Genomic DNA, 18,179 nt, shown 5'->3' with positions numbered 1-18,179 from the left:
CGCAAAGAAAGGCATGGAGTCTGATGGACTGGACTTCAGCTGAATTATTTTCATGTATTTATTATTTCGTTTTTATTATGTGCGATGTGATGTTATCAGAGCTTCTCCTTGCTTTCTTGACATAGCCATGCATGCTTTTAGTGCATGTGAGCATGCAGGATGAATAAGATGTGTTAGTTGCTTTTAAGTGGTAACAGGGGCCTTCTGATTCATTTGACATGCAGTTAACATCCCAGTCAAAATGTTGTTTTAATGTTAACTCAACTCCTGGCATTTGTTCCAGGTGTTTTTCACCACTGTTTTAGAAGAAATAAATAACTGGAGTAACAGGCAAACCATCTTTAAAAGTGACGTTCTTTCTGCGGTGGATCTAATTTATGCTGATTTGAAGTGATTCGTATAGATTTCAAAGTGTAACTGATATATATTTGCAAAAGTAACTGATAAATAGGCTATGAAAATAATCTTTCAAGAGTTAAATTTCAGTTTTCAGATTTAATTTACATGACCTTTATTGATTTGGAAAACGCTTTTGTCCAAAACCTTGTCTTTTTTAAATGATTTAATGGCAACCACATTGACCACGAGTGCTATTTTCTCAAATCTTTTAAAATGGAATTAAATTCCGCCACTGAAATCGCCTCTGGCAATTTCAGGTTCTTCTGTACTTTAGAAAAGGTGCATTCAGAGCGGATCACTGTAATCCAATTAAGGAAAAAAAAAAAGTTGCCAAAATCAAATGTAGAGGTAGAAACGGTATTTCTTACCAAAAAATAACCAAATTTAAGTTTCAGCTTGGAAAAAAAGGTTTTCAATATGTGATTTGAAAGATAAATTCGGATCATATCATAAAAGGGAGACACCATCCTGTGGAACTATTTGGCACTAGTAGCAATCTGGTTGTTATATTATGGGCTGCTCAGTCAACATGCAGCAGAGAATCAAATCAACAATGCCTGAGGTAGACTCCCAGTGGAGTCAGTGAAATGTCGCTAACATAGACAGAGATAAAGAAATTAATAACAATATTGTCCCCACAATGGCTGGAGAAATTTAAACGGTACAGGTTTTCAATTCAGAGAAGCCAGTAAAAAGTAAATTTTCCATAAATTAAGTTTTGCTATTTATACACCCGATAGAAAGAGGTGTACATACTAATGCACCCTACATTGACAATGTGTGAATGCTTGATTAACTGTTTTGAGGCATGTGCAGTGCACTCTGTAGTACAAAGTTTAATAAACTGTTTTTGAAAAGTGTTAATTTGAAAAGAAGAACATACACACAAACATACATGGTAAATGTACTTGTATACCACTCAAAGCTCACACTACATGTTGTGCCGCCGATCTTCTGATACCACTGAGCCACATGCAGTCGCCGTATTCAAATTGGCACTCAAATAGTGCAACAGATTATAAAACTCACGGTTCGGATCGTATCACAAATCAGATCACAGATCGGATAAGCACAAAAGAAAAAGGGGAGCAAATACAACTTTTAGAGATCCTTGATCACGTACATATCTCGTATATGTATATCGCATTGCATTCACTACATCATTCAACATATAATCACACACAGTAACCGTGTATATTTTCTACGATAATTTACACACTGATGGCTATCAGGTCGTGACTTACAGACAAGACAACAGACAAAAGTATTTAGACTAAACAGTCTAAAGTTGATAAACTTTAATTTCAAGTTAAGATGGATGGCTGTGGAACATAGAAAACACACATTTCAATATAAACATATGCATTCAAATGGAGTTTAACAGGTTGAGACCAGCTATCAGGAGTCAGTGGATGAGCGTCTCAGCAGCAAAGAAAGAGCAGCGAATCTACCGTACACTTCACACTGGTGTTGTGGGGAATGGAAAGTCTCTCACCTCCGTGATTCTCTGCACTGCTGAAGAGTTATTAGAGTTGACTCATTATAGCCTGGTTCTGAGGAAGGACTTGGTACCTAGATGCTCAGCAAATTTTAAATGAAGTTCTTTATTTTGTCTATTTGACCGCTGTATGGAGCCAATTGGCCCATACTTTAGTTGGATCACAGAAAAACAAAAGTATTTTGAAAACCCAATATAAAATTTCACAATAAATTCATTATTCATTGTAAGGGCAGAAGATTTCGTAGACTAGTCCGTGTGTGAGGAGAAAGAGAGAGGAGGAAGGTGAGGGCCACTTAGCAGGTCTTCCCCTAGCCCAGATCCATATATAATGTGTTACTGAAGAACGAGACCGCTTCACTGTCCAGCCGGAAGATATGTAAAGGAGAGTACAATTCTGTGTAGTATAGCTTCCAGCCACAAGTGGCAGAATTGAGCAGCTCAAATTTTGTGGACTCAAATCTGTGTGCTTGAGTAATTTTCCACTGAAAAAGAAAAGATTTCTTACATCTCTTCCATAACTTATCTTATGTCACTAAAATGTCTGAGTATTCTATTCAGGATAAGGGCCCGGGGTCACCCTGCTTTAAACAGCCACAAACCTTACAAGAGTTCCAATGTCTGGGCTTTGATGGACAGTGTTTCATTATAATCTAAATGCCTCATAACAGACTTTTTCACCTTGGAAAAAAGGGACACAGTAAATACTTTTCAGTACAACATGATCATGGTGAATGTATTTAACATCAGCACAATATATTGGCTATCAGCAGCTTTAATAAAGAAAAAAAAAAAAAAGCATATGTAAAATCTTACAACATGCCCATCACGATTACAGTAAATGGTGCCGAGTAAGTAAGAGTGCATCCTCAGAGTCTCAGAAGTACATATTAACACCTGGGTAGATGATTAACAAGTCAAACCCACACCCACAAATAAACTTGACAATGTTTATTAGCAATATTTGAAGAAAGTTATAATTTGTTGAATCTTATATCGAGTTCTTTTTGTCATTTTTTTCCTTTTAACATGAATTGCACAAGATAGACCCACGAGGATAGATGTCTAGAAAATGTTTAGCACGAGCACTTGTTGGACTTTTTTTTTTTTTTTTTTCTTTTAAAAGTTCATTTATTAATGGCCTGCTATAAAGCACTGCCACAATACAGGGGGTGGGGAAAAAGCTACTGTCCATCACTCGCACAAGACAGTCCATTCTAGTGTCTAGTACACGGGGGGGGGGGGCTGCTATAGGTAAATCTCATAGAAATCGTCCAGCTCCTCGTGAAACAAGTCCCATTCGTCCTCTGAATCCGTCACCTCATCGTCTGTTCCTGCGGCGAGGAGCATGAGGAGCATCTCGCTCAGCTCAAACGTCACCATCTCCTCGTCCTCGTTGTCAAAGGAGTCGGTGCTTTCCCGTTCGTCGAAGATGTCCCACAGCGGCGTTCGTCTTGAGTTCTGAGAGGAAGAGGGAAAGAGTTTTATTCTCAAAGAAGAATGTATTCTGAGGACAATAATAGTTTGGAAAGTATAGAAGCACATTTCTTCAAGAAAAAAAAAAGTAAGAGGAAATGTTAGGAATGACAAAAATGATGCTACTCAAAATTATAATACCAATTTCAGACTCAAAAGGTTCAGTGTGTAGGATTTAGTGGCATCTAGACGTGAGGTTGCAGATTGCAAACCAACTGAATACCGCTTCGCTCACTCCTGCCTTCCAAGACTGTAGTAATGTGAGCCGCAGAAAGCAAAAACATGGTTATGTTAGCCTTACCATGGTTTTGCATGCTGTGGCTGATATTTACCAAATTTGTCAGAGTAGTACAGTGGCCTTCAGGTAGCGTAAATACGTGAAAAAGCTCCCTCTAATGGTTTGTCCATTCTAGGCTACTGTAGAAACATGGCGGTGCAACACAGCAGACTCCGTTAAGAGGACTCGCTCCCTATGTAGATATGAAGGTCTCATCTCTAAGCAAACGAAAATATCTTTCTTAGTTTCAAACGCTTATACACTAATGAAAACATAGCTATGAGTACTATATTCCATTTCAGCAAATAGATCCCCCCCCCAATCCTAACTTTGCCCTTTTAATAAGTCAAAATCGTAATATAAATCAAATTCTTCTAATAATCAAAATAATGCTTTACTTTCTCATTGTTTTCCATTAAGACACTGAAAAAAGTTTTTTTGTTTGATTTAATTCACCAACTCAACATTTTTATTTACTAGCTCATAATTTTGATAATCTCATAATCTAGATTTAAATATCACAAAATATTGACCACGTAAATCAATATTTTTATTCAGTATTTCATCATTTTGACATAGTTAACTTTCTGTCACTAATGGATTTTATATCCAAATCACTCTGCCACACTTGGGATGGGCAATTGTCAAAACTATTTTGGCCTCGGAAATTCAATGATAAAAATGAAGAAAAAAAAAGTACAATGGACATGATAGCATTTAAACTGATTTCATTGATGAGGGGATATATTCAAAGTTACTACGAGGAAATGTAATGTTGTGATGATAAGTATTGTTTCCAAGCACCAGAAAACTAGTTCTGGTTCTCTGCTGCCCCCCTTCCCTTCACGCCAGCAGTATGGCGTGGTTCTCCAGCCGCAGAGACGGCTCCCAGTGGGGGCCGGCGGAACAGTGAGGCGAGGCTCCTGGTCGGAGTAGCCTCTGCTGCCGGGTGCAGAGCTCTCCACCTCGCACTGGAGCTCTAGCTGGTCTAAGGCGGCAACAAGTTGGATCTGGGTCTGTCCGAGGTGGGCTGGTCGCTGTCGTCGGCCCGGCTCCAATTGGAGCTGAGGGAGTTTCTGGTGAACCTGAATGATTTTTGTCGGATTTTGCTAGAATCGGACCCTGTGGCACCGATGACAAGCATTAAGAATAACTATATAGAATTAGCAAATCTACTTGTTGAAGGTCTTGTTTACTTATGTAGGTCATGAGAGGTAAATAAATAAATAAAAATACATTTTTTATTTGAGAAACTTCCATCATGCATCACAAGACAAATGATGCAAATGAAGTTCACCATTTCTCAGTTCATTTTGTTGAACTGGATAACACTGTATTAATAGGTGTTCCCGAGTCAAAAGTATTTACTCTACAAAAGCCACATTGAACCTTTTAAGTAAGTTTAAATATTGCAGGTCACATATTCTTACACTTTCTATTTTCCACATCCAGCAGAGGGCACTATAGGTGAGACGGTGTTGCTGTCAGTTGCTTTTGACAAACAGTGACAATCTTGGTAGCACTTCAGTATTTTTATGAGTACTTGCCAATGACAGGATTTGAGGAGGTAGTGTGATCTCTTACCCGATTCCTGCTGTTGGATCCGGTCTGTCTTCGCTGGGGTTGCGCTTCCTCCAGCCGTCCATCAGGAAAGACGTGCTTATAGAAGCAATTTGAGCCAAAAGGACACGTTCCACGACCCTCGTCAAAGTATCGACACAGTTTACTCCTGGAGAAGACAAAAGGAGCAAAAGTACAGCAAGTTCAAAGTGTCTCAGTGATTCAGAGCACAAAAGCACACCAGAGGCATCAAACAACACTATCGATCTTTGGAAGATAGATGTTTTCTCAGTGGAGCTTTTTAAATGAACACAGAATTTTCTTTTACACACTGGATCATCCGCCCACTCCCGCAGAATCACCATCCAAGATTGAAAATAAGCCGGACTGAAAAGATTAAATGCCTTTAAAAAAAAGAAACAAAAACTCAGCTTAACCATTAGTGAAAACTAAAGAAGCAGAAAAACAGATTGTGTCCCTGTGTCTTTGACCAGCTGGTAGAAATAAGGCAGAAATAAGTCCAGCAGAGATGCAGCTTTTAAGCAAGTTTTTCCTCAGCATAGGAAATGATCTGTGTACCCCATGCCATCCTTGTATTTCTGGATGAGTTTCTGCTTGTCCTCCTTATCCTCCACCCAGTACTCGCTTGGGATGACAAAGTTGGATGTGATCCGACACTCTGGGCAAGACCTGCGAAGAAAAAAAAAAAAAACAAGTGGTGGAAACAGTCCTTGTACATTGTAGTCGGTTACAAGTACTGTTGAAGATTAGTTGTGTGGTCACTGTGGCCTGTGTGGCATCATGACCAGAACATTTAATTAAGAACACAACCTGTCAACCTTATTGTATGTTATTATCATTAATAACAATGTAAGGGATTCATTTGGACTCAGAGCTCCTGGCCACCTCTTTTGTCAGACCCTTTTCTTTTTGAGCTTGGAGAAGGACGTGGCATTTGAAATTGTGTACACTAGAGCTACAAACATTCCCACAGTGAATTTTTTCATTGGTTCACAAATGCTTATATACAACGACAGGCTTGGAAATTATTTCTGGTCATGCATTCACAAAATAAAAATCTTACCGATCCGTATTTGAGCCTTAAATGTATCTCAGTGAGAGGTAAATTTTACATTTTTAAAAAGGATTGTGTATTCAAGTAAACAATCCATACCCTTCTTTCAGATACTCTGGTGTCATTACTTGTTCAAACTGCTAATCATATCTCACATTCCAGATTGGCTTATCTCGCATGCAGCGCTGTCTTTAACATTATTTCTGTCAAGATGGGATGCCTGGAAGTATTGCATTTGTCTTCATTTCACATCGGTTCTCCACTAAAAATGAAAGAAATGAGCTTTAACTAAGGTCATCTCAGTAAGTTCCTGCACAGACGTTTAGGGAATTGGCTTTATAAATAGGAATAAAATATAAAATAAATGAAAAGTCCTTACTGGTTTTCATTATAAGGCCTGTCCATTGCCAAATTCTATAACTGAAATATCATCAGCTCAATACAGCTAACTGTTAGATAACAGTAATGAAATTATTGACAATAGTTTAATCAATGGCAATACTGAAGAGTTGAGTTTTGTTTTCTATATTTTTTGTCTTATGCTGTGTTCACACCAAACGCGATGCAAATTTTTCTCATGACTAGATTACATACAAAGTCAATGCAAAGACGCGAATGGAGGCGAGTAAATGCAAAATTGCGCTATTTACATATGTCGTAATTATTCAACTGGTGAGAAATCCTTGTTACACTGTGTCGCTAAAGCCTACAGTTGAGATTCTCCTCCAGTCATCACTGAGGTGCTGCTGTTGTTGAATCAGAAACTGTGGAGGAAAAAATTATTGTAGCCGTAGGTGTTCACCCAGAGCTCTACGATGCCTGATATTAGTAGAGACCAGACGAAACCATGTGTATAAATGTATGTGTGTAAACCATGTGGTACAAACAATAGCGACGCTGCCGTATTTACGCCTAGATGTCATTATATTGAGTGTTGATGGAATGGAGCTGCTACAATGTTAGCAAAGCCTAGCTACATCGATCCGAGCTCCATTGAGAAAACAAGTATTTTAAAATGATTTGCTTGTCGTCTTTCGGAGAGAACAAACAAAACATGAATTCAGACTTTTTTCAAATTGGCATTATTATGTTGTTATTTTGGCATCCCTTTTTGTCCGTTTATTGTTAAATCATAGCAAAATTGTCTATTTTGGGTTGATACAGTTGTAGTAAACCAGCCGACGTGTGGTTTGCTAGATACAGTAATACTCTTCGATGAAATCCACGGAGCACCTCAGGATGATGTTATGAACCCAGACAAGACAGCTTTTAGTTTCCCAAGATATCTGGAACTTCCACAACATGTACAAAGCAGCAATAGTGGTCATTTCTTCCATGGTTGATGCCGGAAAAAAATGGCTTGGGTGATAATGGTTTCCATGGAGATAAGCCACTCCTCCGGCGCGTCTAGTGCGAATGAGGCAAATAAACACAAATGATCCCACGAGTAAAAGCGAATTTGTGCGTCGCGTTTGGTGTGAACGCAGCATTATTAAGCTTCTCAGTTGTGTGGATGTTCCCTTTCTGTCAACAAGCTGTAGATTAAAAAAAGTTGTCTGATATATGTGACCACAGGGTATTTAGTCATTCGTTTTGATGTTATAATCTCATAAAGATTAAAACATTTGACAATCTCCTGAGAAAATCTACCAGAGATACAGATTTAAGTCATTTAACATATACAAGGATGGAACCAACAGCCACTTCCAAAACCCTATCTTGCCATGTGTTAGTGACTCACTTGATGATTTTGCTCTCAAACTGCTTGGCACTCCTCCACTTGCGAATACACTTTAGACAGTAGCAGTGGCTGCAGTTGGAGAGGATGCCAAAACGGCGCTCGCTTGGGTTGGCCTTCTCAAACACCACTTCCATACACACACCACACATCATGTCTTTGCTGCGTTGGATGGCAAATGAAATCTCCATGTCCTTCTCATGGGCCTCGATGCATGCCTAGGAGAGGGAAGAGTTAAACCAACACACCACAACCTTTTTCTCCAGGGATCCATTAAACTGTGGTCCTTACCTAATGTAGCAGAATAACTGCAGTATCTACCAGCTGAGAGATTACCAAGGTATTCACTAGTGTCTAATGTGAAATTCCTGAGCTGTGGTCGACAAGAGTAGCAGCCACTCATTGATTTAAAATGAGACCACTGTACTGGAGCAGCTGTGGTCCTGGCTCAAGTTTTGCTCCAATTCAACGCAATGTCCTCCATTAACGGAGTGCAATGGCTAATCAAATACGTGCAAGCTCTCATTCCCAGTACATGAATTTGTAATGGGAAATCTCCAGACGTTAAGCTATTATAAATTGCTGTGTTTTATAAACCCTTCAAACTGAGGGATGTATTACTCAAACTGGACTTCCTTGATCATATTTCATTGTCTCACCTGATGGGGCTGACACTTTTTGAAAATGAATCATTCAAACATGGGGGTTTATAGATTAATGCATGTGATGTAGAACCAAAGTTCACAAGCGTGAGTTCCACTTGAACACACTTCTATAGCAACATGTGCTGAGGTTAGCACAGTAATCAGATTGGTGTGCAAGTCAGTCATACTAGGGAGGATGCAAATAAAACGACGGAGCTTAAAGGCCTACGCTACAACATCAGAGAGAAAGTTGTGTGGGACAAGGGCGGTGTGTCAGAATGACTCCTTAAAAATAGGTTTTCAATCCACACAAATATATATCATGTATAAATACGTATAAATCCACACGTAAAAAAAAACATGATACAGAAATAGTTCTTGTTTTAAATAAATGTAATAGAAATCTGCAAATATATGTAGAAACTGATTTGAAATTTCATACTTATATAAAACATTTAGATGATCTTACATTTATATACAAACTGGTGAACCTGCATTTACAAACTGCTTATCATGTGTGAAATCCAATGCATTTGTGTGTTGTTTTTAGACTCCCCTGACGTCACTCTTTTCACAAAAGCATTTTTTTCAACGGGGAATTATTTTTAACCAATCACACTTGTATATAAGGGGTATCATGCACAGGGTGGGAACCTGGGAACAGGGTGGGAAGGAATCTCCTCGAAACAGCCCAGATAGCTAGCGACTGCAAAATAGCCCAAACATCACAAGTGTTGAAACGACAAAACATGAACAGATTAGATCTTATCTGTCCATGTTTTGTCGTTTTAACACTTGTGAAAGAATCCAAACGAAGTGATACAGCAGCATGTTGGAGAAAAGACCATCATCTGGCAAACAGCTATGCTAATGTTAGCCAACGGTCGCTAATGATGGAGAGACAGCCGATGCAATTACTGATAGTGGCAGGCACAGCAGTGGCACAGCCTGTGAAAGTGTTGACATGCTTCGCTCAGCTGGCATTTAACTAATAAATCAAATTTATACACTAGACCTGGGCATTGACGGCCCGCGGGCCAACCTTTGGCTGTCGCCAACCGGCCTGTGGGACGTCAATGGGAAATTAGGAATAAAACGTAAACAAGTGTACATCATGCACGAAATACAGCTGCATTGCTTTTATTTTGAAGGAGACTGTTGCTCTTTTTTTTTTTCACAATTTATGTACATTAGTAATGTGTTGGTGTGTGTTGATGGAAGATCTGAGTAAGCTGTTAGCCCTCAAAAATGTCAGCCCATGTTAAACAAAACAAAGACTGACACGGAGTGTAGAGTTTTTAACAAAACATGGACTTCTAAGTATTTATTTACTGAAGTAAAGCCGTGTGCTTAGTTTGTGGATAATAGATCACAGTGTTTAAGGATTACAATTAGAAATACGATTCTCATTTAGCAGAAACATAATCCGTCAGTGTTCTACTATTATATATGGATATTACTTATGTATATTTTTGGGATCATTATTCCTGCAGATGTTTACGGTGGAGCTCATTTTAACTTCTTTATACTCTGTTCAGTTTGGGTAGTTAGGAAAGGTTTGAAAAATTATAATGTGCAAAGTAACTAAAGCTGCCAGACAAATGTACTGGAGTAAAAGTAGAATATTTCCCTCTGAGATGTAGTGGAAGTACAAAGTTGAATAAAATGGAAATACTTAAGTAAAAATTCAAGGTACTTTACTCAAGTACAGTACTTAAGTAAATATACTTAGTTACATTCCACCACTGATCATAATATTTACTCTTACCACTCACAGCTTATCAAAACCATACAATATACTGCTTTTCATAAAGAGGTGAAATAATGCAGAGCAGGATTGAGTTCAGTCTATTGGTCTGGCCCTCTACAACAGTCCCCGTTTCTCATGTGGCCCCTTGGGAAAAATAATTGCCCCCCCTGCTCTACAGGCTGATCATGTCTGCTCTGACAAAATGGTGAGCTGAGCGAAGTTCGCCAACGCTTTACTGTCATCGTTTGTACACAGCGTAAGCGACCGTTAGTTAACTTTAGCTTAGCTAAAGGTTTGTTTGCCAGGTAATATTTGAATTTGTCAGCTAAATTATTCTGGCATATAGTCACGAATATCACCTGGCAAACAAACGGTAGCTAGTGTTAGTCAGCTGTTACTAATATATCAAACAAATACAGGCTGGTCATGTCTTCTCTGACAAAATAGTTAATTGTAACATTGACACTGCAAGCCAAGGCATTTACTCTTTATGACAACTTTAAGTAAGTAGGTTAGCTAATGTGAAATAGTAACAGACAGGTGCCACCTGTACTCCAACAGCATGGATGTCACCGTCAGTACAGTTGCTGTATCCCTTTGTTTGTATTCTTTTGGGGATCTTTACCATGATCATGAGCGCGCACATGATCTTTCTGCCCACGTTTGTTTGTTTCAACACTGAGCCCAAGACAAATGTTGGACCAAAGCTAAAGATGCTTCCTCCTTTCACTTTTCCTCCCCGTACATAAGAGTATACCCTCGTGGGGGCGCGCTTATGTGATTGGTTAAAAATGAAACTAATCTTAACACTCCTCCTAATGAAAACGTATTTATTAATTTATTTTTATAAATGTACTTATTAAGTTACCAAAGTGAAATAATGTGTGGCGGCTAGAGATGACCTGAGGCGATCCTAACTGGGAACCTCCACTGAAACTGAGACGTGAGCAGCGTTTAATCCCTTTGTTATCTGATCCACAATGACTCCATCTTCCGTCTGTCAGCAGCAGCTCCTGGGGAGCAGAGTCGACATCGGCTCGCTAACCTACCCACAATAGTATGGCTGACATCAGACATATCCTGAACCACAATAGCTTTCATGTTGGCTCCAAGGGAAGAAATCAACCACGTTTGTTTTTATGCATTTTATTTCCCCCGATCACCCTAGTGATAGAGTAGGGGGAGTCTTGATCAATCAATATAGAGACGTTATTCGGTTTAAAAACACTCATATAGTGGGATATTTGTGTGATTTAAAGCAGCTGTCTATGCCCCCCCCCCCCCCCGAGGGAGTCTCCGTCAGACACGCCAAAATGAAAGCGAATCTGTTCCATGAGACATCAAAAACGCTTTCAGTGGAGATTAGCCTTGAGGAATGAAACCGGCTCAAATGCTGATCCCTTTACTATATTCTACTGAGCTTTGTCCACCTCTGCCTACTGGTGTTGCAGGCAGCAAGTGACTCAGCCAAATACACAGCCGCTAAACTCTGACGCTATTGAGTTCATCATCAAATCTAGCAAAGAGGCCCGAAACAAAACATTTAGGTAACAGCTTCTCATTTTAAGCCAGTACTGACCGTTGCTTCCACTGGTTAAAATGACAAACGACATTTAAACCAGTGAAAGCGACAAGTCGCCAGCATATCAGCTGTAACAAATTTGCTTTATTATCCACCTCTAGTAAATCCAAAATATTACAGGAAATATGAGATCGTAAATGCACACCCGGGTATGGTTATTTCTGTAACCCCTACCTTAGTGTGCGCGGAGCGCTGGGCGTTGTCAGTGGGGTGGAGCACCTGGAGGCCGCACATGTCACACACGTCGCCGTGGAGATAGGCACAGTTGATTCCGTAGCGGCACTCTCCAACGGCTGCATACGGACAGAGCTGCTTCCTCAGCTCTTTGTTGTCCTGCGATGCCTCACTGTCAAACTCCTCGATGAGAGGGACAGACCTCTCCGGCTCAGCTGTACATGGAAATATGTTTACATTTATTTCGTGTCACAAAACTAAAACTAATCATGCTGCTACTAATGCCTTCTTTTGTAAATGAGCCCTCAACTTAAGCAACCTTTAAACTTGAACTTAAAGGGTAACTTTTCAGCCCTATTTTCCCATGTTTTTGTACCCGACTGTATAATGGGGACAATCATTTTTTTAAAAAATTGGTCCAGTATAGAGGGAGAATGCTGTAAGCGGCAGCAGTGAAACGAGCTGCGAGAGCAATTACGCAGCACTAATGTAACGCTATGTCCACTATAATGCCTTGTTTTTGCCATTGACAGGCTCCGATTGTTATACGTGTCTGACAGCATTATGTGAAGAACCCTATGGAGAAATATAACTTACATTTCGCTTGATCCCTGCTGTTATTGGTAAACGTCTCGCTCAAGGAGAAGTCTCGTTGTGAAATCTGAATATGGAGCAGCAAACCTCGGTGGTCATAGGGTCACAGCACCCACAGGAACACCAGCAGTCTCCTGAGCTTCCCCCTCCTCTGCCTGTTGCACTTTTAGTGAATGTAAATGACGGTGTCAAATTGTCCCAATATGATCACATTATTTCCAGCATGTTTAGCGGCTGCCGTCTGACTAATAGAGACAGCAATTTCTAAAATTGGTACAGTATGCAGTCAGACACAAAAACGTGTAAATAGGGTCTAGGTCTAAGTTACCTTTCAACAAAATCATATGCTCGGCATTTTCAGACCTCATGACAGTGGATGAACCCGTTAACACACAGTTAACGGGTTCAACTGTGTCATTCACAGCTGTTGCTCAGTTGACTGCTACAGACCAAACAAACCAAAAGAAGCAAAAACATCACCAGGAAGGCAAATAATATCCTTTTCAGGTTGTCATGTTTCACTCTTTTGGCCCACATCAGAGTCTGAATGAAAGAGTTCAGACAAGCCTAAATTAACTAAGCCAAATGGAGAAAAGCGCCAGAGGTTGTTTGAATTGCAACAAAAAAAAGTACGTTAACTCCAAAAGGATCAACTGTCTTCACCAAGTTGAAGAGTATCAGAAATTTGATGGACAAATACTGTTATAAAGGAGACTCCATAAGGAGATTGATTAATTTCCATCACAGCTCTAGGCTACATGTCCACGAAGACCCCAGAAAGTTCAAAATGAAACTGAAGGCTTTCAACTATTATTGTGTGGCGGTTGTGTCGCAATGTCACAATGAGCCAGTGTTGATTTATCACATTTATTACGACAGAGGTATGAAAGACCTTCCCATCAAATGTTTGGGTGCGAGCATCAATATGACACATGACAATGCTAATAACTCACCCCGTCCACAGTACGGCTGTCCTGGAACAAACTCAGTAGCGTTGACCCAGTCTTGTGCCCCTGAACCGGGTGTTGACCCACTGGGTTCTGGGTCTGACGAGCTGGCCAGCGAGACAGAGGGCAGAGGCAGCGTCTGTGGGGTTGGCAACTCCTCGTTCTTCGCTGGTTTACAGTGATCAAACCTGAGGAGGTACACGGGACCAGGATTGTTACAGTTCACATGCAACAACAGCATTAATGCAGGGAAGATAGAACCAGAGCGATGAACGGGAAAATATTCAGCTATAAGGGACGAGCTGAAATACAAACAGTGAAAACCCAAGTTGATAACGCAATCCAGGAATGTAACATTACTGACCCTACTGAGCAGCAAGGGGGCACAAAACAAACATCTACCATCAATAAAAAGTTCATAAGAGTATAAAGAAGTCCTCCTCTGCGAATCGCCACCTTAACGTGGTGGAGGAGTTTGAGTGGCTCAGTGATCCTGGGAGCTATGTTGTCCGGGGCATTAGCCCCTGGTAGGGTCTCCAAAGGCAAACAGGTCTCGGGGGAGAGCCCAGACTAAGAGCGGTTCAAACGACCCTAATGATAAGCAGCCCACGGACTTTAGCCACCTCGCCCGGACCAGGGAAACCGGGGCACCCTCCCGGAGCCAGACCCAGGAGGGGAGCTCTTCGGAGAGCGTCTGGTGGCCGGGCCTTCGCCCATGGGGCCTGGTCGGGCTCAGCCCGAATAAACAGCATGGAGCAGCCACCCTGTGGACCCACCACCTGCAGGGACAAGCGTCGGGGTTGGGTGCAATGCAGACCGGGAGGCGGGTCAGGCGGGAGGCCTGGGCAAGCCGATCACCGGCAGCATAGACTAGCTCTAGGGACGTGGAACGTCACCTCGCTAGCGGGGAAAGGGCCAGAGCTGGTGCAGGAGGTGGAGCGATACCAGCTAGATATAGTTGGACTCACCTCCACACACAGCGCTGGCTCTGGAACCAAGCTCCTGGAGAGAGGTTGGACTTTGTCCTTTTCCGGAGTTGCCCAGGGTGAGAGGCGCCGGGCGGGAGTGGGGATACTCACGACCCCCGGCTGAGCGCCGCTGTGTTGGAGTTCTCCCCGGAGAACGAGAGGGTCGCCTCCATGCGCTTACGGGTTGCGGGGAGCAAGGCTCTGACTGTGGTTTGTGCTTATGCACCAAACAGCAGTTCAGAGTATCCGGCCTTCTTGGAGTCGGTGGGAGGGGTCCTGGAAAGGGCGCCACCTACCGACTCCATAGTTCTCCTGGGGGACTTCAATGCTCACGTGGGCAATGATGGAGAAACCTGGCGGGGGGGTGATTGGGAGGAACGGCTTGCCCGATCTGAACCCGAATGGTGTCTCGTTATTGGACTTCTGTGCTTGCCACGGTTTGGCCATAACGAACACCATGTTCGAACATAAGGTGGCTCATAAGTGTACCTGGTACCAGAACACCTTAGGCCGGAGATCAATGATCGACTTTGTAATCGTATCATTTGATTTGCAGCCGTATGTCTTGGACACTCGGGTGAAGAGAGGCACAGAGCTGTCAACTGATCACCACCTGGTGGTGAGTTGGATCAGATGGCAGGGGAACCGGTTGGAAAGACCCGGCAAGCCCAAACGTGTAGTGAGGGTGAACTGGGAACGTCTGGCGGAGGACCCTGTCCGGGAGGTCTTTAACTCCCACCTCCGGAAGAACTTCTCTCACATCCCGAGGGAGGTTGGGGACATGGAATCCGAATGGACCATGTTCAAAGCCTCTATTGTGGACGCGGCCGCTAGGAGCTGTGGCCGGAAGGTCATCGGTGGCTGTCGTGGCAGCAACCCGAGAACCCGGTGGTGGACACCGGAGGTGAGGGAAGCCGTCAAGCTGAAGAAGAAGACCTTCAAGGCCTGGTTGGCCCAGGGGTCTCCCGAAGCAGCTGACAGGTACCGGCAGGCCAGAAGGGCTGCAGCTGCGGTGGTCGCGAATGCTAAAACTCGGGCATGGGAGGAGTTTGGGGAGGCCATGGAGAAGGTCTTTCGGTTGGCCTCAAGGAGGTTCTGGCAATCCATCCGACGGCTCAGGAAGGGAAAGCAGGGCTTACCCCAGGCTGTTCTCAGCTAGAAAGGAGGCTCCGACCGTTTGTCGAACCTCAGATACAAGAGGAGCAATGCGGATTCCGTCCCGGCCGTGGAACAGTGGACCAGCTCTTTACCCTCGCAAGACTACTGGAGGGGTTCTGGGAGTTTGCCCAACCAGTCTACATATGCTTTGTGGACTTGGAGAAGGCTTTCGACCGGGTCCCTCGGGGGTTCTTGTGGGGGGTGCTGCGGGAGTATGGGGTGCCAGACCCATTACAACGGGCGATCCGGTCTCTGTACGTCTGTAGTAGGAGCTGTGTCCGCATTCTCGGCAATAAGTCAGACACGTTCCCGGTGGGTGTTGGCCTCCGCCAGGGCTGCCTTTTGTCTCCGGTCCTGTTCGTGACTTTCACGGACAGGATATCTAGGCGCAGCCGGGGGGTGGAGAACGTCAGGTTCGGGGGTCTCGGGATCGCCTCTCTGCTGTTTGCAGATGATGTGGTCCTGTTAGCCTCCTCGGATCATGACCTCCAGCATTCACTGGGGCGGTTTGCAGCAGAGTGTGAAGCGGCGGGGATGAGAGTTAGCACCTCCAAATCTGAGGCCATGGTGCTCTGCCGGAAACCGGTGGATTGCTCCCTCCAGGTGGGGACGGAGTGCCTACCTCAAGCGAAGGAGTTCAAGTATCTTGGGGTCTTGTTCACGAGTGAGGGTAAGATGGAGCGGGAGATCGACAGACCGATCGGTGCGGCTGCAGCAGTAAAGCAGGCGCTACCCCGGACCGTCTTGGTGAAGAGGGAGCTGAGCCGGAAGGCAAAGCTCTCAATTTACCACTCTGTCTACATTCCTACCCTCACCTATGGTCACGAACTCTGGGTCAAAAAGGACAAGGTCGCGGTTACAAGCGGCCGAAATGAGCTTCCTCCGTAGGGTGGCCGGGCTCAGCCTTAGAGATAGGGTAAGGAGTTCGGTCATCAGGAGGGAGCTTGGAGTCGAGCCGCTACTCCTTCGCGTCGAAAGGAGTCAGCTGAGGTGGTTCGGGCATCTAATTAGGATGCCTCCTGGACGCCTCCCACTGGAGGTTTTCCAGGCACATCCAACTGGGAAGAGACCCCGGGGAAGACCCAGAACACGCTGGAGGGATTACATCTCCCAGCTGGCCTGGGAACGCCTCGGGATCCCCCAGAATGAGCTGGAACATGTTGCCGGTGAGAGGGAAGTCTGGGTCAGCCTGCTTGGCCTGTTGCCACCGCGACCCGACCCCGGATAAGCGGAGGAAAATGGATGGATAAAGAAGTCAAAAAGTTTTTCAGAAGCAAATAACTCCTTCAAGTCCAAAGTGACTCATTACCAAAAGTAGTTTCCCATTAATCAAGGCTGTTGCCCATATTTAATGCTATGTCTCTGGCTGACACTGTATCTCTATCTCAAGACAGCATTTCTACTACTTGTTACAATTAACCATGGCACTAGGGCTGCCGCTATTAAAGTATTTCAAAGGATTGGCTCAAAAATGCGATGTGCAGTATCAACTCCATTTTTATTGTTGCAAATGAGGTGCAATAAGCCTGGCTTCACACATTCTCTCCATGAAAAAAAGGATTAAGTCTATAGCCAAGGAGCGATATAAATTGTGAAACAAAAGTGAATAATGCAAAAAGGGCTGAATATTTTAAGTGTAAATCAACAGAACACAGTCTAAATTAAGTTTAAAAAAAAAAAATTTAAAAAATAAAAATAAAAAAAATAAAAAGAATAGCCTACATTACCAGGTAATCTGGGTAGAACATAGGGCTGGATTTCTCCTTTGAATGTCGGGAAGTAAATCTGGTCTGGGACTTTGGTCTGTCCACAGATCATCCAGTAATGTGAGGGATGGTAACTGTTCGCAGACCAATCGGGGCCGTCTAGATTCATTTTAAACATGTTTGATATGTCAGAGTTAAACATAGTCAACCAGATACCACTGATCAGCCACTGCACCTGTGTTTGTACAGGCAAACTGACGTTACAGACCTAGAGGATGGTGTTGGGAATAACATAGCCTGACATGGGTTATCAGCAATATGTTGGGAACGTAAAGGAGCATGTTTGGGTTATCAGCATCTAAGAAACTAAATTCTTGACATCAATACAATTATGCAACAATTATTGATTATTAATAATAACGGGCACCACCCTGAGAACAGGGACCAATATACATATACAGCCATTATCACAATACACATGCACAAAGTAATCACAGACAGCTGCTCTTTAAAATATAACAGAGTTTATTTCGTTCTAATACTAATGATCTAGTCAACTAATATCTACACTAACAACAACTATACATTTATGAGCACGCTATCTAAAATCAACAGACGATTGAAAAAGGGGGG

The 18,179-nt window shown here is 42.8% G+C and overlaps 1 protein-coding gene across 1 annotated transcript in view; it reads right to left on the bottom strand.

The window, feature by feature from the left end:
- Positions 1-39: 39 nt before the first annotated feature.
- Positions 40-18,179, bottom strand: part of mkrn1 (makorin, ring finger protein, 1) — a 44,903-nt gene continuing 26,763 nt past the window's right edge. The window contains exons 3-8 of the mRNA XM_031879448.1: positions 13,721-13,902; positions 12,174-12,388; positions 8,027-8,241; positions 5,790-5,900; positions 5,235-5,379; positions 40-3,358 (exon numbers count right to left, since the gene is read on the bottom strand). Of these exons, the coding sequence (XP_031735308.1) occupies positions 3,146-3,358; positions 5,235-5,379; positions 5,790-5,900; positions 8,027-8,241; positions 12,174-12,388; positions 13,721-13,902 (1,081 nt within the window). The 3' untranslated portion in view covers positions 40-3,145. The remainder of the gene's footprint in view (positions 3,359-5,234; positions 5,380-5,789; positions 5,901-8,026; positions 8,242-12,173; positions 12,389-13,720; positions 13,903-18,179) is intronic.

This window comes from Anarrhichthys ocellatus, unplaced genomic scaffold (assembly GCF_004355925.1).
Source record: "Anarrhichthys ocellatus isolate YVR2014 unplaced genomic scaffold, GSC_Weel_1.0 scaffold264, whole genome shotgun sequence".
Classification (NCBI taxonomy): domain Eukaryota; kingdom Metazoa; phylum Chordata; class Actinopteri; order Perciformes; family Anarhichadidae; genus Anarrhichthys; species Anarrhichthys ocellatus.
Note: the sequence above shows the minus strand (reverse complement) of the source record. Positions and strands in the feature narration are given on the sequence as shown.